At 36.7% G+C, this 24,086-nt stretch overlaps 1 protein-coding gene, 1 long non-coding RNA gene and 1 pseudogene across 4 annotated transcripts in view; 2 read left to right on the top strand and 1 right to left on the bottom strand.

Moving 5' to 3' along the window:
* Nucleotides 1-24,086, top strand: part of LOC147845100 (uncharacterized) — a 122,631-nt gene that overhangs the window by 20,026 nt on the left and 78,519 nt on the right. The gene's annotated exons all lie outside the window — the stretch shown is intronic.
* LOC141381806 (uncharacterized) lies at nucleotides 1,264-7,824 on the top strand (annotated as a pseudogene). The gene is made up of 12 exons (XR_015483329.1): nucleotides 1,264-1,348; nucleotides 1,916-2,134; nucleotides 2,259-2,431; nucleotides 2,534-2,681; nucleotides 2,775-2,932; nucleotides 3,039-3,405; nucleotides 3,483-3,575; nucleotides 3,660-3,808; nucleotides 3,889-4,062; nucleotides 4,160-4,368; nucleotides 4,449-4,744; nucleotides 7,505-7,824. The product of XR_015483329.1 is annotated as an uncharacterized LOC141381806 (transcript).
* On the bottom strand, nucleotides 12,403-21,322 carry LOC137491089 (uncharacterized). 2 transcript variants are annotated; one of them, XM_087248876.1, is made up of 4 exons: nucleotides 21,283-21,322; nucleotides 20,390-20,568; nucleotides 16,015-16,300; nucleotides 12,403-15,929 (listed from the first exon to the last, which is right to left on the bottom strand). In XM_087248876.1, the coding sequence occupies exon 4, from the start codon at nucleotides 15,885-15,887 to the stop codon at nucleotides 15,105-15,107; it is 783 nt and encodes a 260-aa protein (XP_087105002.1). In that variant the 5' UTR covers nucleotides 15,888-15,929; nucleotides 16,015-16,300; nucleotides 20,390-20,568; nucleotides 21,283-21,322; the 3' UTR covers nucleotides 12,403-15,104. The 2 variants fall into 2 exon arrangements, with proteins under 2 accessions (XP_087105002.1, XP_087105001.1); XM_087248875.1 differs by having other exon boundaries at nucleotides 12,403-16,300; nucleotides 20,390-20,536.

Here is a 24,086-nt window from a genome sequence, read left to right as displayed (position 1 = left end):
TGTGAGAAAAAATATGTTTCAATAAAATGTGTATGTACAGTAAATATGTATATTATTAACAATATATTTTGTTCCTACATATATGTAACAATATAGGAATAATATATATTAAAAATACATTTAACATCCAAACTGGCAGCTTACATACAAAGTAATTAAATTAATTTTAAAAGATTTAAATTGAAGTGGCGAATAACTCAGGAAAGAGTTGTTTCCTATTCTTCCAGGTCCACTCGAGAGGTCTCCATGACCTCTGACCTGGCTGGGTAGATCCTGAGGAAACAAATGATTCGGCATACAGAAAAACAATCAGACACGTATAACTCCAGATTTACTCTAAAGAGGGAGGACATCATAGTCATCATATAATCAAGGCTCTTAAACATTCAACTTTATTAATAATCATAAAGACATAAGAAAGGATATGTGTGACTCGATCCTAGAGCAGACATCCATCAGAAAATACAATTATATTCTATTTTATTCATTGTATCTATCACCAAACCAAGTATAAATCTACACTAAAATGTGTTACAAGTCTTTCTCTCTTTATTTTTATTTGGTGAAATTCAAGAGCCTAACACAAACTCTTATAATTGTATACTTCATCAGAAATCACTATTAACTGTAAGACTGTTCATATCTTCTACATGCTCTCTCAGGAGGCTTTAACAACACAATCTTACAAAGCAAATGGTTAATCAGTTTTACTGTTCAATTTTTTTTTTACTTAATTGTTGTCTTATTTAAAATCACACACACACACACACACACACACACAAAACACAATTATCCATTATTACTGAAAATAAAATATATAATTATTTTAGGTTTTATCTTTGAATGGAAACTAAACAGCTGACTTTCATTTAACTTGATTTATTTTATCCTTGTACTGTATTTTATGTTTTGTTTTTTTGTTTTTTTTTCTGTTTTATATGTATATTTTCACATGAATTGTGTATATTTAAATAGATTTTCCTTGCATGTGTACTGTTTCGTACTTTAGGACAATATATTTTCCTGCATCTGTGGTGAAATATAAAAGTACTCATAGTCAGAAGAAAGACTCTATATTTTTAAATACACCGAAACATTTGCCTAGATCAGTTGTAGTAACTGTTTTAAAGTTGTTTCTGCTCCTTTTGGGCCATTAACACCTGGGGATGGGCAGATTGGGCTGCTGTTGGATGCTGTCTCCTGATAGGCTGTTGATCTGCTGCCAGCTCAGGTTAAAGAGGCCCATCTCATCTCAGTAAAGTTACAGTTACATCATTTTCAGCTACAGCTTGCTGCGTTTACCAGTGGACAGAACTCACATTTCAACATCAGAAATGGCGTCTAAACAGTAAGTACATTTAGTCAGTACGCCTTATGCAGCAGGCTTCTTAAACTCAGTTTAGCTTGTATCATTTTATCAGTGGAGTTAGTTTGTGGAAGTCAAATCTTTAAAAATCTAAAGAGTCTTTTAGAACTTAGTTCTTCTAGATAATTAAAAAAACTTTTAAATTTAGAAGATCAGAAAACCTCTGAAGAGGACAGATATTTGTGAGAGGAGAGCAGTTTGTACACTAGTTGTGTTGTTATTTTATATTTGACTTGTAAATCCTAACTGCTGGTATAATCTTGTTTAAGAAATAATTGAGACAATTTTATTCTTCTCTCATAATAAATGTCATATTATTAAATACGTTTTAAATAATATGGTTAGTAACAGTATTATATTAATATGAAATTAAGCTTTGTCTTAAAACTCTAATCAAAATATCCAGCAGACATTGCTGTGTGTGTTTGTGTGCTCATTTCTTTGTTTCTGTACCTGGAGTTGGGGGTGGGGTGTGGTGGACCCCAAACCTTACCAAAGCTGCTCTTGGTCTCTTCATTTTATAACATTTTGATTTTATTATCCACACAGATCCTTCCACAGCAGGATGTTTTTCCTCTGTCCTGTGTGCAAAAAGGCTCCTCACTCTCTTCCTGGGCATCTCAGGAAGGTGTGTATGAGGAACAGCACAGAGGCAGAGAGAGTCGTTAAAGAGGCCAAGAAGGAGTTGTCCGAATTCTGTCACAAAGGACGTTTCTGGGAGTTTGGAAAAATTTGTGACATATTGGACTCTACTAATCCTCTGGCCAGGTTTGTATTCAGTTGTGCTTATCTTATTTGATGTATCGGACTTCAAATCTAACATCTGCATATAATAATAAACATACATTTTTGGTATTGTTTATTTGACCTTATTTTATGTTCCTTGTTTTAGGATGATTGCGGAGATGCAGTCAAAGGGGTTGGTGATTAATAACTTACCTTCAGTCCTCCCGGAACCAGCTCGGTCGACAACATCTTCTGTGCCTCTGGAGAAGGTGCAGAAAGTTCATTGGAGCCTCCAAATGAGTCCTTATCCGACGAGAGCTCGGGAGAGTACTATCAGAGGTATACTTTTATATCAGCATTCCCAGAAAGTAAATATACACTGCGGATATGACTTCTCTTTAATATACAAAGTCATTTTGATCACCTGCTTTTCTATTTCAGCACTGGTGGACCGATGTGGACCTCTTCCGTGAGGGTGAAGATGGTCAAAAAAGGCTTATACAACAAGCACTCCATTGACCACCCCCTTCTAGCAGGATTTAACAAGTACCTTTACACTGATCTAGGATATAAAAACAGCAAACAAGTAGTAAGTTCAAGTGAAATTATACATGTAAAAATGAGTGAGTGGGTGTTGTTTTATGCAGTACAGTTTATTTTATTGTTAAATGTGTGCTTTCAGGTGGAAACAGTGTCCAGGTTCTTGCATTACATGGACCCCACTGAGCCAAACTTGATGTTTGTTCGGCGGGTGGAGAAAGTGCGAGAGTACTTTAACATCTTGTCAGATACAAAGTTCTCAAAATGGACAGTGTTCAACTACTCGAAGAGTCTCAAGAGGTCAGTAATGTGGAACCACCACAAGTGTGCCATGTACATGTTAACTAATCATGTCAGCTGTGCTGTGTTCTGACTGTAACAAACCCAATGTTGATCTCTTTTCAAGGTTCATGAAATACATTATTACCTCCACGGACATTCGCCACAACAATCCAGCTTTGTTCCAGGACTGTGAGAGTTTTATGGATGTGCTGTATGGAATACAGAGTGGCATGTCCAAAGAAGTGAGCATGGAGGTCACAGCAAAAAAATCAGAGTTTGGTTGTGGCAAAGAAGTTTTGCCAAAGGACTGCCTTGCTGTTTTGGAGGCTGCATTCAAAGATTTCCAGGCCGTGATATGCAAAATGCAGGGTCCAGGAGCCATCACAGGGGACTGTTTGACTAAAAATGAACAGCTGCTCGTCCTGTACTACCTGGAGGCTGTTATCATGCTGAAGCTAGTCCAGCGGCCTGGAATTGTGACACACATGACTGTAAGTGTTTGTTTTTCCGTACATTGTCTTCTTTGTTCTTATATGCTTCATCAATGTGCAAAACTGTCTGTTTGCAGGTTGAGGATTGGGAGGGGAGAAGCCGGATAGAGAATGGTGTCTGTGTTGCAGTGAAGGAGCACAAAGTACCATTGTCACACGAACAGGAACTTGTACGTTTATATTGTCTTTTATATCATAACAGCAATAAATGTATTGTGTCAAATTTAGACTTATTTTTTCCTTTCTTTGACTAGTGGTTCAACTTGTACTTCAATGAGGTGCGGCCAGTAATGCTGCAAGAAAACCACACCGACGATGATGTGGCAGTTGATTCATTTTTTGTGTCAAGTAGTGGGAGATCGATTTATAATCCCTCCAACGACTTAAAAAGACTACATGACAAGTAAGCAACATTACACCTGTCTTTAACTCTACATGTTCATCCGTCCACTTTTTGCCTTCTTACGATGCCTTGTGTTTCAGATACAGTCTTCCCAGTGTGACGTGTGGCGATGCCCAGAGAGCATTTGAGGCAGCAGCACAAAGCCTGTCAGAAGTGGAGAGAAATGTGGCAGCTGAAAGAAACTACATGAGGGGAACATCTTCAGATCCGTTTCTGGCTCTAAGTGTGCTAGATCAGCTCGCTGGGAAAACACCGTAAGCATCTAACAACTGAGATGATCCTTATTTTTAAATTTGCAACCCACGGCCTTGCCTTTCCTTCCTTCAATATTTATTTTTTATGATCTTATAGACAAAGGTCCAGTAAAGCTTCCTGCTGTGAGACAAGGGTGGACGAACAGACGGCCTACAAAACTCTTGAGCAGTTCTGTCCAGTGACTCTGGAGGGGCCTCCTCCAAAAAGGGCACGCAGGACTGAGCTGTGTGGCTCAGAACATGAGAGGCACTGCTATGACCGCTGGCGTAGTGAGCAGCTCAAGCTGCGTGAACAGCATGCTCTCGGTGAGTATACAGATGATTAATGACACAAACAGGGGAATTGAGTGAGAATAGCCAAATACTGATGTGTTTTGTGTTTCTAGAACACTTTGCTGGACAGCAGCCATCAGAGTCCAAAATAAACCGCTGGATGGACAAACAAGGGTGGACATCAAACGTCCCACAGGCTGCAGTGGTTCTGAAGCAGTGGAAACCTGTTGCCAGGTTGGACTTGGACATCGACAGCAGCTTTGTGAAAAAAATTATTTTGTCTCAACGCTGGAAAGGACTGACTGTCAGGCCCGTCCCTGACAAGGGCGATGGTGTTTTCACCAAAAGACCCTTTCAGATCGGGGAGGTTGTCTGTGAATACCACGGCGAGCTGGTTAGCCATGAAGATGCACAGCAAATTCATTGGTGTTAAATTTCAAGTGTTGTGGTAATTCAGAGTAAAGTGTTAAAATTGTAGAGTTAGATAAAGGTAAAATAACCCTCTCGGCGTTAGAAGCTGATTTGCCACCTTGTCACACAGAGTAACATGTATTTACCTTTGTAGAAAACCCTTGTATTTGAGAAACTAATCAGAGTGTCTGAAATCTCGCCATACCCTCATTCACTTGGCCCTTAAACTAGTCAATTAGTTTAGTCCACTAGACAGAGCGAATGACCACAAATATGTGAATTCAGACACCTGCTGTTGAACACCTGCTGTTAACAAGCACAATCACTGAAGGAAGAAGAAATTGAAGGAAGAAATAAAACTACAGACACAGCCTCACACCAAACCAACTGAATTAAAACAGGATTAAACAACTCAATTAAATAATAGCATAAGCAGCTTCACTGATTACAGTTTGACTTCATTTCTGTAAGAATATTTGACAATGAACAGAGGTTTATATTTTTTTATTAAAAATATTTCATTTGACCTCACCATCATGGAGATCAGAGGCTGCTTATTTGAGCTCTTGAAGCTTTACTCTTAGATCCTAATGTTTCTCTGACTGTTATAGCAGTGTTTCTAAAACTCATCAGTTATAGCAAGAAAGGTCAAGAGAAACTATACTGTTTATGCTTAATTGTTATAGATTTAATTTCAGGTGTTTATTAAGTTGATTCATAAAGATATGCAAATATAGTTGTATTAAAGCTGCATGGGACAATACTACTGGTAGTCTGCTGCTCTTCATAGAAAATTTAACAAACAATTAGGATGCACTTAATAATTAGTGTGTCATGCACTAAACATTCAAGCTCCAGCTTGCGCTTTATGACACACAGGCATCAAGAATCAGCATATGAACCTCAACTGTGGTTGCTAAAAAAAAAGCTGCATAGTTCATGCCGCAATGCATGCTGGGTGCCAGCATAGTACAAAGCTCCCAGCATGCATTGCAGCATGAATAAATTATGCAGCTTTATGTTCGTACAATCTCTTTATTTTCCTGTATTTTGTGTTGTTTTTGGGAGGTGATATTTCAGTAGTGTTTTTTTTTTTTACTTGATTTTTATTTTATTGAAGCTTCAGTTGTTTCATTTAAGTATATTATTTATTTCTCACACATAACTAATATCATATTGAATTAGAAAACAAGCAGGAAAAGATGGCTATGAAATCATATATAATCTCTTCAGACTGACACTTTAATTTTCCTTCAGCTTTCTATGCTATATGTTCAAAAGTGTAATTAACACTATCTATAGCAGCCAAAATAAAAGACATTTATAGTAAGAAGTTGAAGAGCCCGACTAAAGCAGACTCTGTCCTCCATCATGGTGACTTCAAATGAACAACGGACATTTTATTAAGAGCTTTTGTTCACGTGACAGAAATAAAGTCAAAGGTCAGTAATAGGTGAAGCTCCATGATAAGTTGTTTAATTTGATGAGTTTTTTTTAAAGATGTTGAAAAATAAAAAATTTTATTGTGTAATTTGTTTTATTTTTATTGATTATTGTTTTATTTAGAGTTTTTTTTTTTCTCAGTTGATTTCAGCTTTGGTTTTGGCTTGTGTTTTTCTGTCCTTCAGTGATTCTGCTGTTAACAGTTGTTCATCAACAATTCTCAATCCTCCTTTAATTAAACACTTAATTGTCTCATTAACTTCATCACTGTCTGAGTGTTCAGCCCTCTGTAGTGAGGACACTAGTGAGGATTTTGCTCTGGAATTTAAGGCTTACGTGTGTTCGAATGAAAAATACAGACTATGGGATTTGTTTTTAACAGAAATATTCTGGAAACTGAATTTACGAATGTAAAATGTTGAAAACAGCAGATTACTGGCAACCACTGCTGCCAGTATTTTGACATACATTTAACAGATATTTTACACAATAAGAGTTTGCTAATTAACACTCTGGGTGTTAAAAATTTTAACACTTTCAAAAGTGTTATTTTAACACTTATAGTGGTTCCCATATAAACACTGAGGGAGTGTTAATTTTAACTCTAAGGTTGTTAAATCTACCAAATCTAAAATTTGCAGTGTGAGATCGATAAAAAATACAGACTGTTAAATGTGCTTTTAACAGAAATATTCTGTAAACTGAATTTATGAATGTTAAAAACAGCAGATTACTGGCAACCACAGCTGCTGGTATTTTTCCGTAAAATCTAAAAATGAAAAAAAAGAAAGAAAAACAGCAAAACAGTTTTTGTGTCACCATTGTGGAGGATAATAGCGTCTCTGTTCAAGACCAAGATGAACTGAGAAAATTTGATGTTATGCAGCAACTTCTTTTCTTTAAAGGTAACTGTGTAGTTACTAATGCAGTCAAAATCTGTTTACTAATTGCAATCACACATGAAAACATTATTGCATCTAAAGACTTTATATTTTTGTGCACTAAGCTACGATTTTGTAAAATAAACAATGTGTTAGTTCATGAAATATGGTTAATTTTGTAAATTTATACAGTTATATAAAACTTCCATGTTTTTCACAGAAAGATTCTGGCAACCACAGCTGCTGGTATTTTTTCGGAAATTTAACAGATATTTTACACAATAAGAATTTGTTAATTAACACTCTCTTGGTGTTGACAATGTTAACACTTTCAAAAGTGTTATTTTTAACACTTATAGTGGTTCCCATATAAACTCTGAGGGAGTGTTAATTTTAACTCCAAGGTAGTTAAATCTACTATCTAAAATTTGCAGTGTGGGATGGCAATAGCTTCGACAAGCGCCATCAGAGCTGGCCATTTGTTTTTTTTATAAGAACAAGCAACATGAAGCCATGTGCATTGATGCACATGAAGAAAGTTGCCAGTGCCATCCCATGAAGTTCAATTATGGACGCCTGATCCGTCACTCCAGCAAAAGAGCCAATATCCGGCCCAGGCTGTATGTCCTTAATGATAGAGACATCATTCTCTTCATTGCTACAAAAGACATTTCGAGTGATGAGGAGTTATTCTATGATTATGGCTCAAAGAGGAGATCTTTTGCCGGGAAAGGGTTGGAATTGGACTGGATGTAAAACAACATCTTTCCATCCCCCATACTCACTCACTTCTAACATGTCCATCTCCAAGTTTCCACCCTTGGCCATATTCTCTTCTCTCTCTCTGGACAACCATCACTGCTCTTCTCACCCTGGAGTACTCTTTCTGCGCTGCCAAGCAACTACATTGCTCTCCAAATAGAGACTTGGTTGTAATAGGCTGAATGAGAGGGCCTTACAAACCATTCACCTTTACTTCCAGAGAATTGTATTTTCTCTTGTCTTTTGCTCTTTTTTTCTCATAAGTTTTCTTTATGCAATAGTGAGAGTGTGAGTAGGCTACTCCATATTCTCTCCTCTCTCTCTGGATTCTGTACAACACATGTGGAATTACAGCCTGATAAGTATGCTCAAACTGCTCTTAACCCTCCCTTCCATCCATCTTTAAGTTTCAAACAAAATATTGTGCACTTTCTGGTTGTCGTCTTCTTTTTGTTTCAGATTACCAAGGCTTTTAAGGTCAGCAGACATGCACCTCACTGCTGAGAATTAACCTGGCATCTTAATTCTTCATTACCTATGTTTCTCTATGTTGTTTGATTAATGTTCAGATTTTGTTCATTTGGTTGCATTGTGTGTACTGGAAGTTGTTTATTTTCTTTAGTGTTGTTATTACTTGATATTACTATTACATATACAGCCTTCTAATGTGCTGTTATTTCACATTCTTATTAAAAAGTTGCAGAAATGACCCAGAGTCACAAAGTTCTGTTTCAGTGGATTCATATTATGCTTTTTAAACAAATTTTTATTAAATAAAAGTAATAAAATAACTAAGACACAGTGTTTGGCATATATTTAACAAATCATTCAAATAATTTCATTTAAAAATGTGCAATACTTTAAAAGAAAAAAGAAATACACTTCATTATTTAAAACATATGAAGCTTTTTCAGATAAGTGCAACACTTTTTCCCCTTCACCTGAAAATGACATGATAGCTAAAAAAAAAATAAGAAAAAAAAGGAAAATGACCGGGAAAAGTCATTTTCCTTTTTCCATGTGATCAGCCGAGACAAAAAAAAAAAAGGAATCCACAAATATCCACAATATCCTGGAAAAAACACTGAAATAATGGTCTCTGTATGAGAGCTGCTCTTTGAAGAGAATAAGGCAGCAAGCCTAATTAAAAAAGATAATTACAGTCAAATACAATAAGAATATATTTTAGCAAAGGGAAAAAAGTCAATCTATTTTGGACGGATTTCATTGTAAAATGTAAGACATTATTTATAAAGACAGACAGGCTAATATAATTATTTTTGGAGTGTTTGAACATGAATGGCAGCTGTTGTTTTTGATCTAACAGCAGCAAAACTACATGCTGAACGCTGTGAGCTTGTGTCAGGATAATGATGATACATGAGCCAACTTTTATTTTTTCCTTTTCAAAACAGTTTAGAATAAAACAAACAGAGCAATAAAAAATGGGTTACGTGTCAAAGATCAACAGGCTCCAAACATGTAAACAATAAAAGCACGACAATGAAATTAAAACAGGACTTTTCTTCTCAACCATTTACCCCAGTATGCAGAAATTGTATAGGCTTGTTGTCTCAGAGTAAATGTCAGTACTTCTATGCCATACACCTCTTTAACAATATCATACCATTCACCTACAGATGGAGGATCTTCCTTGAGCTATTTCTTTATAATGGCCTTTTTGCTAGTTGTGAGTAGTGTGTTAAGAAGATACACATCATTTTTGGCATTTCTGCAGAGTAAATTCTCAGGTACATAGTTTAAAAATTACATTAATCCCATAATTAGATTTATCTCTATTTAAATCTTGTGTATAATATTACAGTTCCAAAATATTTTGAAATGATCTGCCAATCATTTTCACATTTTCTCCATCATTCACCATATTTTGATCTCTAGTTTAAAAGTATTTTATTTTAGATGTCATAAAGAACCTGATTACATTTTCCTAATAAATACCCTCTATGAATTAATTGTGATCATCTGTGTTTCCCAAATAGTTAACCATTCCTCATTTGCTATTATTATATTGGCTTCTCCTTCCCATTTCTGTCTGATACACATTGTTGAGTGTTTCTATGTTAATGTCAGACAGGAATAAATTCTTGATACTAGTTTTTTTATTAATCTTTATTTTTTGTAAGCATTTATAAATACCTGCACTCCTGTTGTTTTTATGTCTTCTGAATCTCTTATGCTTTTATTGAAGTAGTGTCTAACTTGAAGGTAATGGAAAAAGTCTTGTTTATCCAAGTTACATATATATATATATATATATATATATATATATATATATATATATATATATATATATATATATATATATATATATATATATTTGAAAGTTGTTGAAAACCTTCCAATTCAGAAAAGGTAGGCTTGGTGATATATTCATCCTTATTATCTATTCAATTGTATAGATCTAAAGGTTGAAGGAGCCGTCTGTTCGAAAACTTTTTTATGGTTTCTGTAATAGGGAAGTATTTTATTTTATAGATATCTGATAGGTATGCAGGGATTTGAACTCCAACATATCTTATATGTTGTTATATCAGATGTAAGTTATGTACATGTTATTCATGTAAGGTATGATTACAGCATTCAAAAAACATTGACATGAATTGTTCTTTGAATATTTTATACCATTCTGCAGAAAAGCCATCTACGCCTGGTATTTTAGATGTTTTAAGTTTTGATATAGCGTTGCTTATTTCTTCTATAGTTTTTTTTTTTTTTTTTGAGTTATGGGTTTTATTTTGTATCGATCCAATTAATGGTAAATCTAATGTGTGTAAAAATGCTTGCATGTTTGCAAGTTCAATATTGTCTTTTGAGGTATATAATTCCTTATAGTATTTTTGAATAGCCTGTTGCATTTTCCCCAATTTATGACATATCGTTTTAGTTTTGTAATCTTTGATTTTAAATATCATCCTCTCTGCCTGTCGTTTCTCTATTCTTCATGCCAGGAGCTTTTTTGGACCATTTTCATAAAATTTTAAAATGTAAGTTTTATTTGTACTTGCTCATCAAACATTTTATTGAGCTCTGCTTTAACTTATTTAACCCTAACTCTATTATTAAAATATCTGGATCTTTCTTATTACCATATTTAGTCACTTATTCTTTAAGTTGTATATTTAGATTATTTATGTAATTCAGTTTTTTTTCCCCTTGATCCCCACATTATAAGTTTACCTCGTGTAACAGCTTTAGCTGCGTCCCATATGATACTAGGTGACACCTCTCCATTATCATTATGTTTTAAATATTCTTATAGTTCTTTTTTTAACATCTTCTACACATGTTAATTATTTAAATGATTAGGGTTAAATCGCCAAAATGTCTTTTTGGGTTTATTGTCCAGGTAAACTGTTAAATATACTCCTGCATACTCTGAGATGTCCCTTGTTCCTATTTTACAGTCTTTTATTTTTATGTTGATCTGAGCTAAAAAAAAAAAAATAATAAAATAAAAAATCAATTCCAGAATGAGACATGTGGAAGAAAAGAAAGTATATTCCTTTTTAAGAGGGTATATGTCTCTCCATACATCTATCAAGCCTAATTATTTCATCAAATATCTTATTTGTCTAGTTTCTTGACTAATTTGCTTATTAGAAGATGAGTCCAATTTAGGCTGAAGTTGTTCATTCCAGTCTCTCCCCACAGATCAACATTCCTGATGCCTTCTTGGCTATAACACTTAATATTTTTTTGAGAAATGCTTTGTCTTTTTCAGGTGGTCTATATATACTAACTAATGTAACTTTGTTTTGGTTGATAGTTCCTTTAATTAGGTTTTATCGCCTTTCTTTATCAGTAATCTTAGAAATTAATTGGAAGTTGATTTCATTTGAGATTAATGTCATTACTCCTCGTTTACGACCATTATTATATGAGGAAAAAAAAAACCTAAATCCTATTGTTTCTAATTTCCTATGTTCTGTATCAGAAAGATGTGTCTCTTGCCAGAAGATTATCTGTTGGTTTTCTCTTTTAATTTTAGCCACAAGTTTGCTTCTTTTAATCGGATTTAGTAACCCATTAATATTCAAAGTAATTACTCTATATTTCTGTTTTTGCATATACTATAATCAGATATTGTTGCAAAGATCACTGTGATTGGAACACGAAAAACACAAACGTGAATATCTTGAACCACATAAAAAAAATTACGAAAAAGATCTCCAAACCTTGAAGTCTTAAATAACTTCTTAATGTGAGAGGAAAGCCTTCCTTTTCTAAAAAGCCCTTCCTTGCTGTGCCTATTGCACTCCATGTTAGTTAAATATGGTTTAAGTTATCATATATGATGTAAAAAGAAGGATTAATACCAGTGTGTATGGGAGCTCTCTTTCTATGCTGCTACATGTGTCAATACCATACTGGAAACCATCCCATGTGTTTCTCAAGCTGCCCCGAATGAGTGAAACTCTGTACACACTAGGGTTGGGTATCGTTTTTTTTTTTTTCGATACCGGTGCTAAATCGATACTTTTAAAACAATACCGGTGCCAAAACGGTGCCTGAATCGATACTTTTTTTAGCCACAAAATGATGGTGGACGACTCTTCAAAAAAATTTTATTTGACAAATTTTTCTTTTTTTTTAATAATTTTAATAGAACAACATAATTACAGTTTAATGTAAACATCAATTCATATTGTATTACATTAATACATTTCCTTTGATCATTTGTTGGTTAGCATGAATTTAAGATTTGCATTATGAAATTACATTAGCTTCCTTTTAACCTGTGGGGGGCGGGCAGGGGCCACGTAATTTTAGGAGCACATTTTAACAAATATATCACAAAATACTTAAAACATTATTGGAAGTCATTTGTTTTCATGCATCACTCTGCAGTCTTCATAAACAAGATAATTAAATAACTTAAACTCAAAATAATCTTCCTTGTTCATTTATTTGACAAGTAACGTTGGTGTAGGATAACACATTTCTAACATTCAAGTACATCAAGGCACACTGCTGCACCTGTAAACTTTAACAGGCCTACAGTTGAAGTCGATTCATTTTGCCCTCCCATTCATTTAAAATAATGTTTCTGAAAACTTTTACAGTGTTTCCTAAAACATAATTATTCTGGAGTCATAATAAGTCCTATTTCTTATTGTTTATTTCATGAATAAAAGCCGTTTTTAATTTAAAAAAAAATAATAATAAGGTCAGTAATATTAGCCTCCTTAAGAAATATTTACTGTATATTTTTGATTTACACAACAAATCAGTTACAAAATAATTTGACTAATTATTTTAACTTTCGTAGTGAACTGATTAAAGGGGTGGTCCAGAATGTAATTTTAAGGCTTGGTTGTGTTAATAAGATGCAAAGTAATGTGTGCTCATGTTTCACTTGAAGGAAATCATGTTATTTTTTCATATATCTCACTTTGATTATACACAGCTACTCAGCTAACATGAAAACGACTGTCATATTGCCTAGTTCCTCTAAAAGGCCCACCCTCAAGTGACTCTGATTGGTCATCATCATAATGTGCTGTAATTCGCCGATCGGCTCCACGTCACGCCCGGAGAAGCACGCGCGTTGTGTGTAAACAGTCAGTCAGTTAACACGTGTCTGTAACGAGTGAAAATGGGATGGGGCTCCTTTAAGAGTGTTTCTGTGCCATTTAGTGTGTTTATGTGTGTGCGTGTATATACTATGAAGTGTCTGTAACATGAGAAGTGCATGTGCGCGGGATATTTATTGTTCTTTTTCTCTCATGCTCGGATTAAGTTATTTTCTGTGGTGACAGAATAAAGCACAAGATGTGAGATGAGACCCGTGTGAGCCTGGATTGATTTGTTTTTGCTGTTACACTCCAGTTGGGAGAGCATTGCTGTATTTTTTTATTTTTTTTTAATCAATGCGTTACAGGACGTCTCACGCATATCTGGAATATGCATGTGTAAGTAACATGAATCGTTCACATATCTTTTGCGACTTTATTGTCTTGAGTTGAACGCATGGAAAAGCAGCCTGAAGACAATCAGTGCAGTCACGCACACACATAAGAGACACACTGCTGTCTCACACAGAGACGCGCATGCTGGCCAAGAGTGCGTGTATGTATGTGTGTGTGTTTACAGCCGTTTGACTGATAAGTATGGATTTGTAGCTAAGTCGTTAGCGATGAACATAATTTCCCGTTGTTTACATCTTTGCTACAACACACCGTTAAGGCTAGACGCTGTACATGTCATGATCAATTTTAACAAATAAAAACACTTACAGGTTATGACTCAGTTCACAGCGTGTCCTTGCTCCATCTTTGAGGAGATTTTAGCCGAATCCAGCACTGAACTGGGAGAGATTCTGGAAGCTGCGTTTTGTCAAATCATGCTTGCTGTGTATTTTATAGTTCTCTGGAACATAATTAATATTGAACTGTAAGCACTTCTGTGCTTGTGTCGTGTCATTTGGAAGCCCAACAACAAAAACATAGAAGCTCTGTGGAAACAGCGGGATGGCATTTCTCCCTCTGCGGTATAGTTACAGCACCTCTGGTCTAAATTACCCTTTAATCTGAATAAAAGACTATAAAACACTTAAAGGGACTTTGTTTGAATACTGTCTTGCAAAATAACTAGTAAAATGTTCTGCACTGACTGTCAGCATAAAAAAGTAACGTTAGATATTAGAAACGAGTTAGTTAAACTATTATGTTTAAAAATGTGTTGTAAATAATTGATGAGCTCAAGACGGAAATCAGTTGAATATGACTTACATGAGCGTGACTGAAAACTACATTTGATCAATGTGTTACATCTGTTCTACATGTGTCATTAAGTTTGACATGTTTCCTACTTTTGTAAAGACAGTTGCTGTGTAAGAATCCTTGCTTGTAAAATATGCTTTAGAATGCTTAGTTTAGGCAAATTGGATGAACGTGATCACGCATGTTGATCTGAAGAGTGTCGCTCTCGCTCACCGAAAACCACTGGTTCCAGGCTAAATGCGCTGTACTGCGTGCGTTGCGTGCGTCTGTTCCCTAGTGACAATAACAATCGCCTGATATTGCCTGTCCGTATTCCTCAAAGTTGTTTAGAATTAAATGTTTAGTGATGCTGTGACACAATGCCTATATTTGCCTTTTTTCATGCACCCCTCACGTTCATGCCGCAGCACCGAAATTAAGCACCGAAATTCATATGCTGATTTAATACCGATACATACCGGTTACCAAGGTAGCGGTGCAAAAAGGGCAACGGGTTTCGGTAACCAGCCCTAATACACACTGATCACGTCTACAGTTTATCTCCAGTTTGAATCCTCTGATGTGCTTTCAGGGTTCCTGAGTGAGCAAACCTCTTACTGCAGTGTGAACACTTGTACAGTTTCTCTCCAGTGTGAATCCTCTCATGTGTTTTCAGGGTTCCTGAGTGAGTAAACCTCTTACTGCAGTGTGAACACTTGTACGGTTTTTCTCCAGTGTGAATCCTCTGGTGCCGTTTCAATTCTGCAGCTGTAATAAAAGTCTTCTCACACTCCAAGCACATATGCTCTCTCACACCAGTGTGAATCTTCATGTGTTTTTTAAGGTATGATTGGCTCAAACTCTTCCCACACTGAGTGCATTTGAATGGTTTCTCTCTAGTGTGAATCATAAGGTGTTGATTAAGGTGTGATGAGTGGATGAAACTCTTCCCACACTGAGTGCATGTGAAAGGTTTCTCTCCAGTGTGGATCCTCATGTGTACATTAAGGCATGATGATTGGATGAAACTCTTCCCACACTCAGTGCAAGTGAATGGTTTTTCTCCGGTGTGGATCTTCATGTGTGTATAAAGCGATGATGATTTACTGAAACTGTTCCCACACTCAGTGCATGTGAATGGTTTCTCTCCAGTGTGGATCCTCATGTGTTGATTAAGGGATGATGATTGGCTGAAACTCTTCCTACACTCAGTGCAAGTGAATGGTTTTTCTCCAGTGTGGATCTTCATGTGTCTATAAAGCGACGATGATTTGCTAAAACTCTTCCCACACTGAGTGCAAGTAAATGGTCTCTCTCCAGTGTGGATCATCATGTGTTCATTAAGGTGTGATGAGCAGTTAAAACTCTTCCCACACTGAGTGCATCTGAATGGTTTCTCTCCAGTGTGGATCCTGATGTGTTGATTAAGGTGTGATGAGCAGTTAAAACTCTTCCCGCACTGAGTGCAAGTAAATGTTTTTTTACCGGTGTGGATCTTCTTGTGTCTATAAAGTGATGATTTGCTGAAACTCTTCCCATATTGATAGCATGTGAATGGTTTCTCTCCAGTGTGGATCCTCATGTGAGTCTTTAGTTTGCTTTTGCTTGCCAAACTCTTTCCACACTGAGTGCAGGTAAAACAACTCTTGTCTCTCACTTTTAACACACCATCAGTCTCTAAATGAGTTTTGTCCTCAATTTTGACATGATGTTCCTCTTTACTCTCATCGTAGTCTTTAATTAGGTCTGAAATAAAAATAAGTTTACTTTTTAGTAAATCATTAAAACTCTCAGTGAAAAGGCACTTTAAAAAATTCCCATTAGAACAACTTTAATTTATCACACCGGCTTCAAGTTCTCTAGCCACACCCAGACCTGATTACTACCACACACGTTCGCAATCAATAAATCATCTAAATAGGACCTGTCTGACAAAGTGAAGTAGACCAAAAGAGCTTCAAAAGCTAGACATCATGCCAAAATCTAAAGACCTTTAAACACAAATGAGAAAGAAAATACTTATGTCACTAGTTAAAAAAAAGAGTGAATGGCTTTTCCTACAGCTGGTGGAGGAGACGAGAGTACGGTTGGAGTTCACTGTAGTGCATACATTTGTTTTTACTGTAAAATCCTCACCGCATGCGCAGATTTAGGAGACATTTATGCAGAATGCATCTTTGCACCTAAAAGCGCCAAACGCAGCACTCAGGAACAGATTAAAACAGTTGTTATGTGAACTTGAAGTAAAAAAGCCTGCAATGCTTGCCCCGCCTTTGTGCTCTATTTATTGGCTCACTGCTCTACAACTGAATGCAAATGATTGGTTAATATCAGCTGTCAGTCACTCAGTCAATGCCTTCTGCCTTCAGATGACAGGAGCTACAGCTGCGAAAATGTGAGGCACTGAAGATGAGAGAATGAAAATAACAGACAGGTTTACCTTAAGTTATTAATAATGGCGCATCTTATAAGTAATCATGTTCTGAATGTTAATCCACCATTTACACCTTAACAAGAGTGGATAAAAGACTTCTAGTGGCTTTAAGTCCGCTGGTAACCGTGTTTGGCACTGAATCTACACATTTAAGCGCGAGAGGTATTGTATAATCCTTCATTTAATCCTCACGATGCTGTCAGCCTTGCAAGCAGCAGCTATATGTAACATTTAACACAGCTCATGAAAAGACTGTTATTGCTATTAAGATGACATGCAAATAATAAGTTATATATCAATATAAATGTGGGGCGGGGCGATGGATCGTGATGCAGGCCCAGCATTGTGAAGTTTGTCGGCCATCGGCAATGGCATTTAAAAAATTAATACAATTGATCAGCTACACTCAACATCATCTTCTGAAGAGCTTCTTAAAAAAATACTTATTCTGCAAGCGGAATGACTCATTGAGGATCTCCACATAAGATCACGCCAGATTCATTTTGAACATGGTGAATGAGCTGGCAGGTTATTGTGTTACCAACTGAAACAATCCTCAGCAGCTGGCGTTATAGTAGCAGTTAGTAAGGATGATGGCAGTATTATTACTGAACAACTGGGTATTAGTGATCAATTTAAAAACTTCTATAAAACTCTTTACAGCTCTGAGGTAAAGGAAATTGAACGTATTGAGAGCTTTTTTAATTATTAAGAATTACCATCCCTCTGTGATTTAGATCAGTTGACAAAAGAAGGAATTTTAACACCTTCTAAAATTAAAAATACAAAAAAAAAAAAAAAAATCAGAAAAGTACCAGGCCCTGATGGCGTGCCGGCTGAGTTTTATAAGAAGTTTTGTGCCAAGTTAACACCCCTGTTGTGCAAGGTATTTGCTAAAGCTCTTGTATCGGAATCACTCCCCCCTTCATGACATCGGCTGTTATAACAGTACTTCTTTAAAAGAGTAAGGATCCACTTAAATGTGAACCTTATCGTCCGATCAGCTCACTCTGCTGTATAAAATCCTGCCAAAAGTGCTGGCAATCAGAGTGGAGTCAGTCATGAGAAAGATAATTCACCCAGATCAAACTGGTTTTATTGTTGGGAGACAGTTTGAGCCCGGATCGACCATGGCTGCATATGCATTTATAATTCCGCTGTAATCTCTCGCTGTGTATTTTAAACATGGCGGGTCCGTTATTTAGATTCTGGCTTGTTGTGTCTACGAATGACGTATCTCTGTAAACCAATAGCGTTCAGCTGCGCGTCTAGCTCCGCCTTTTAGGGCCTACTCACACTATGCCATCCGTACCATGCCCAGGCCCCTTTCCCGGATCGTTTGAGAAGTGTGAGTGCGCTGAATCAGGCTCAAGCACGGTTCACCTGGCTGGCCCTGGCCCGGTTGGAAGAGGTGGGCCTGAGCGCGGTTCACTTGGGCTTTGGCGCGGTACGCTTGTGTGTGAGTACAAAACGCGCCAAAGCCCAAAACTGAAAGCAAGACGTGACTTTTAAGGGAGTGTTTCATATGGATTTATTAATCATTCTTACTTTTCAGTGAACGCAAACTGCCGTAGTTTATTACAGACGAGAACTCCTCACTGCACGACAGCTGCGCTCCTCCTCATTCCTGCAGCACGAGAGCTTTATGATTGTTTATGAGCTCCAAAAGTGGCGGATCTGTTCGGCGAAATATCTGACTGCGTGTCACCGCATCCCTAAGGACTGTCTGGCGAAATATTTGACTGCATGTCACTGCATAACTAACGACTGAAACGATATAACTAGAGAAATCTCCACTGTGCTGCTGAGAGAGCGCTTCTCACTGAACAGCGCAGCAGTAATGACGTAAGCGTGCCGAGGCCCGTTTGTGGTGTGAGTGCGGGCCGTCGGGGCAGACAGGATGGGGGACAAGCGTGCTTTGGCCCGGTTCGAGGCAACTTTACCTAGTGTGAGTACGGCCTTAGTGTTTGGGACCCTTTCAAAAGGGTGCCAAAAAAGTGGTACGGTATGGTTTGGTACGCCTTTTAAAGGGTCATGAAACACCAAAACACATTTTTTGAGCTGTTGACAGTCGTATATGTGTCCCACACTGCTAAAAACACTATTAGGACACCTATATTTCACTAAAAAGTGTAAATTGGTTGTTTTTGCGTTATTTCAAGCAAATTCGTACTTCCTGTTTGAAACGAATTTTTGAAGCTGCGTCACGGCCATGACATAATAGCGTTTTATTCCAGCGTGCAGACTGGGCGTCTGTGCCAGAGTGTGCCTTATTACGTCTTACAGTGTGTTGCATTAATGCACGAGTAAGGCTTGGTTCAAACCAATCAGCGCGCTCTATTGTGCAACTTCATTAATATTCAGTAGTGTCACCGTCTTTACAACACAGAGACGCCACGTTGTGTTGGCAAAACAAGCGTGAAGTGTTGCATTTACAGTTTGCTGCTGTTAAGTTTCGTTTTCATTTTCTCTCTGTGAGAGCTCATCTGGATCACGTGTGGATTACAGTGTACGCGACGCGCGACAACAATAACTTACGTGTCTAAGGGGGATTATTGTTTACCTGAGAGCTGTTCTCATCTGCAAACGCTGAAATCCGGATTCCGGATGTAGTCTTCTCTTCATAAAGACGCGGCTCTAGTTGCTGGTGATTGTCGTGTCTCTACAGATTTGGTAAGTGAGCGACCAGTGCTCTTTGTATATTCAGTTTGTTCGTATCAAATAAGTTAACTATTGCATTGAGTGCAAACATGTTAGCACCGCATTTTGTGACCGGAATAACACACGCGGCTTTCGGACGCTACCTGCCGTGTGCATCTAAGTTTCCGGGAATTGCTGAGTTTTTTTTCTGTCATTCGCCGCGCGGTCTCAAACATTGCATGAAAAATACACGCTTAGAGCAGATCCTCGAATCAAATATCTCGTTTGTCGCGAGGGGCATGAATTAATTCCCTGAATGAAAGAGCCAAACTGCAGTTAAAGTCCAACATTTAATAATTTGGCAAATAATTCGACTACAGATGTCCATGTAGGTTAAACACCATCCCTTTCTCCTGTGTATTTTGACTGAAACTCGCGCGTGCCCAAATAGACACTCCCACACCCTCCCACTTTAGTTCCTCCGACACTCCCCCCTAAACAGAGCTGGACACCCCCACTTTTCTGACTTTTTCCAAAGAAGAGGTGTGAAAACACCCTGCTGAAACGAGGGGGTTTCATGGCCCTTTAACAGTGGAAACGGCCATAAAAGCGTACCAAACCGAACCACTTAGTGGAAACGGTCCATAAGAGCTTGATTAACGTGGTAAACAATATAGAGACTTATAAATGAATGAATGTGCGAATATAAAACCAACTTTACCTCTATATGACTGAGTTGCTGTTTGAGAATGAAAACCAACCTGTTTGTTCCTGCGTATCTTCCTGTTTGACTGTGAATGTTTCTTCAATCTTCACATCTTCACTCTCCTCTTTAATAAACGCCATCTTTATAACAGTGTGGAGATCAGTCACTTCAGCAGTTTTTCTCTGCGTTTGGACACTTTATCCTGTTTAAAATGAACAAAACAATAAAAATGTCCTGTTTAAATAAGTAAAAAAAAAATTTACAGAAATAAAATAACTTCTCTTCAACACTTGCTTCAACAGTAACAAAAACGAAATCAGGTATGTCCAAGCATAGAGGTAAAGTTGGTTTTATATTCGCAAAATCAGACTTTTCTCTTAATAATATAACTTCATGAAAGTATTATTTGCAAACTCTAAACAGTGAAATCATATTAGCAGCCAATGACTATCAAAGTACAACATTGTTCTCAGTCAAATTAACAATGTTCACAATCCAATAAAGAATTTTGTTTAGTAGTCATACTTGCATGCTAATTCAAATCGAATATTCAAAGTAACATGGTGAACAATAGAGACTTATAAATGAACGAATGTGTGAATATAAAACCAACTTTACCTCTATAGTCAGAGCTATAAAGAATGGGCTGATGAAAACTAGTACTCCGTTTCTCATACATAGTGATGTATATTTAGAATGGAATGGCATCATGCTATTTAATCAATTAAACCTTCATTAAAACACCTATTACACACTGTTTCTGTTTCTTTAGTTTATTCAAACAATAGCCCTCAATACTGTGAGTAAAATAATACTACATAGTATAAAGGGTTCAAATAATGTTGTCAACAGCAGCATTATGCATTAACAGCATAATTTAGCATCAGATGAAAAAGCCTAAAACTTTAATCAATCGCTTTATATAAGTGTAAACGCTTTAAAACAAACCTTTCTCCAGCTGAATCCAGCGCAAGAGCGGCGCAGACTTATGACGTCACATCACGTCAAAATAAAAGTCTTTTCTTTTGTTTCGCTTTTTTTGCTACTTGCTGTTGCAGTCATGACTTCTTGATACATTTCTCGCTCGTTTTCCACTTTCTCTCCCCCTCCCTCTCTCTCACACCCTCACACACACACACACACACACACATACATATAAATTATATATATATATATATATATATATATTTTATGGGGTGCCAACTTCACGGAGGTCCACACAGAATGTTTAAGTTCTTAATATGGTGTATCTTGTGGCTTTATATTCATGTTTGGTGTGATTTTAAATGTCTCTATGTGATTGGTAAAGTGGTCTTAATTTCACTGTAATATTTTACAATCTCCTTTATATCAGTTAATTTGGGTTTTGACTTTGAAAAGATCTTTGCCAGATGCTCCACTCCAGGCAAAATGGTCTTCGCATCAACTCATGACCAGGCAAGAGTCTTAGTGAAGCTTTTATTGTCTTGAATTTATGATGATTTGAGTATTTAGGCAAAGGGTGCAGAAGTGTCCGTGGGATCCTGTAGACAGGATACCCCATTGCAGGTTGTGAATCTCTGAGCTCTGCATCAGGACTTGTATGCTGCAATGTGTTTCTACATGTTCAGGTATTCCTCTTTAACTCTTCAATGTATCTTTGAGTAATTGATGTTGTACAATCTTGATTGGCTTATTTTGTTTAATTATGTGAACTGCAATGGAAAATCTTTTCCTGACAAATAAATGTAAAATTCTTGTTTAACTCTAATATCTTCCGAAATCATTTAAATGTAGTAGATTGTTTAGGCTGACGTTTCCGCAGCCTACAACCAGGATTAGTCATCTATTTAGGCGCAATGGATGGAGCATGGGCACAGCATTAGAGACCTGTTGATTTCTGACAATCACTGATGATATCATCTAGGGGTATGATATCATCTAGGGGCTAAATCAAACTTTCTTTAAGTATGTGCAAGCATGGGGCGGCCTATTATTACTTAAAGGAAATTAGCTTATCTGCTAAGAATCGGAACTGGCGATGATATGTCCGTGAGCAGATGAAACTGGTCAGCATACTGACTCTAAGCGACTTTGAGTAAACGATGAAACATTAATGGAATATAAGGATTTATTAGGTTAATAAATCTAAATTAGACCTAATCACAACCTATAAGGTAATCAGCTTGAATTAGATGAATCTAAATCTAAAACTATTATAAATTGGAGTCAGATTAAAATTCAGCTAGAAACAAATTAAAATAAATTATAACGAACAAAAATATTTCTTTTCACATGTGCTAAAAGGTTTACATGCATTTGACCTTCACCCATGCTGTTAGTTCCGTCATGGGACTAATAGATGGACCCTCACATGTGTGTGTATTTATATAGTTTATAACCATAACAGTTCTACAGTTTCTTCTATTTCACTTGTTGATTTCTATTTTATTTAAATAGTGTATTTATTTTGTTAAAGAGTCCATATTATGGGTTTTTGAAAATACCCTTCCATGTAGTGTGTAACAGCTCTAAGTGAAGTGAAATATCCAGCTAAGGCTTAAATCTGTAAGTGTACAGTGTTTAAAACTGTTGATTCATCTATAAAAGAGTCGACTCATAGTGCTTCAAATGAGTCGTCTTGATAACGAGTCATTAGATGTTTCATGATGTTGTATCTACGAAACACAAGTAGTTGCGTGCGCAAACCCGGGAGATTTGAAACCTGCGGCCTCGCCCACTAACACAGAAAAAAAGCCACACACACACACGCGCGCGCGCCGGTCGAATGTGACGTCACACTGTGCAGATGGATATTATTGAGTCTCTACCCAAAGATGAAACCTCAGCATTAGCCCAGCCTTGAGCAGTTTGAGTGCTTCTGGAAACCACATGCTTTAGACTGGGTGTATATTACATGCTTAATAATCAATTTTTAGACTGTGTGTGTGTGTGTGTGTAGGCCTATTATTATTTAAAATAAAATTGAAAAATAAAAATGATTATATTATGTAAAAAAATATTATTTATAATTATATCCAGTTCCCCTAAAACTTTGCTTAAATACCATATAAATTTTTTAAATAAATAAAACCAAAAAGTAAATAACTGTTTGGTCTGACAAGTTTTCAGGACATATCAAATTTCAGCACAACACTAACTAACTAGTCTCACTCACACACACACACACACACTTGTACACACTCTCACTGACACACTCACTCTTGTACATGCTCTCTCACACACACCTACATTCTATCTCAATTCAATTCAGAAATACTTTTTTAGCATGACTGTAAATGATACAATGTTGCCAACACAAACACATAGACATCTCACAGACACATGTTCATGCTCTCACTCACAAAGATAAGCCCTCTCTCACACACACACTTCTACATGCTTTCTCATAAACGTACTGGCTCTCTCTCTTACACACACTACTACATGCTGTCTTTCACTCACACACACACACACAAACTAATGTGCATTTGATACTTATATAATTTTACGTGCTCATTAGGCTTACGATAGGTGGTTGCATTGTAATTATTTGGTCATGAAGGTATTAATTGTTTTAAATTGTTTTTCAGCTAATAATGTTTGTGATGTCATACATGCTACAAAAGGCTTTTGAAGCTGACAAGACGTGGAGCAACCATGACCAGAGCGTTCCAGAGAGAAGGTGTCTCTCAAAATGCAGTGGCCCAGCTCGCTGCAATTGCAGAGCTGTACTTTGCTAACAGGGAGCAATTTAACAGAATCAGCTTCAC

Source organism: Danio rerio, chromosome 4 (assembly GCF_052040795.2).
Source record: "Danio rerio strain M-AB ecotype USA chromosome 4, GRCz13ab, whole genome shotgun sequence".
In the NCBI taxonomy this organism is placed as follows: domain Eukaryota; kingdom Metazoa; phylum Chordata; class Actinopteri; order Cypriniformes; family Danionidae; genus Danio; species Danio rerio.
This window is presented reverse-complemented; position numbering and strand designations above follow the sequence as displayed.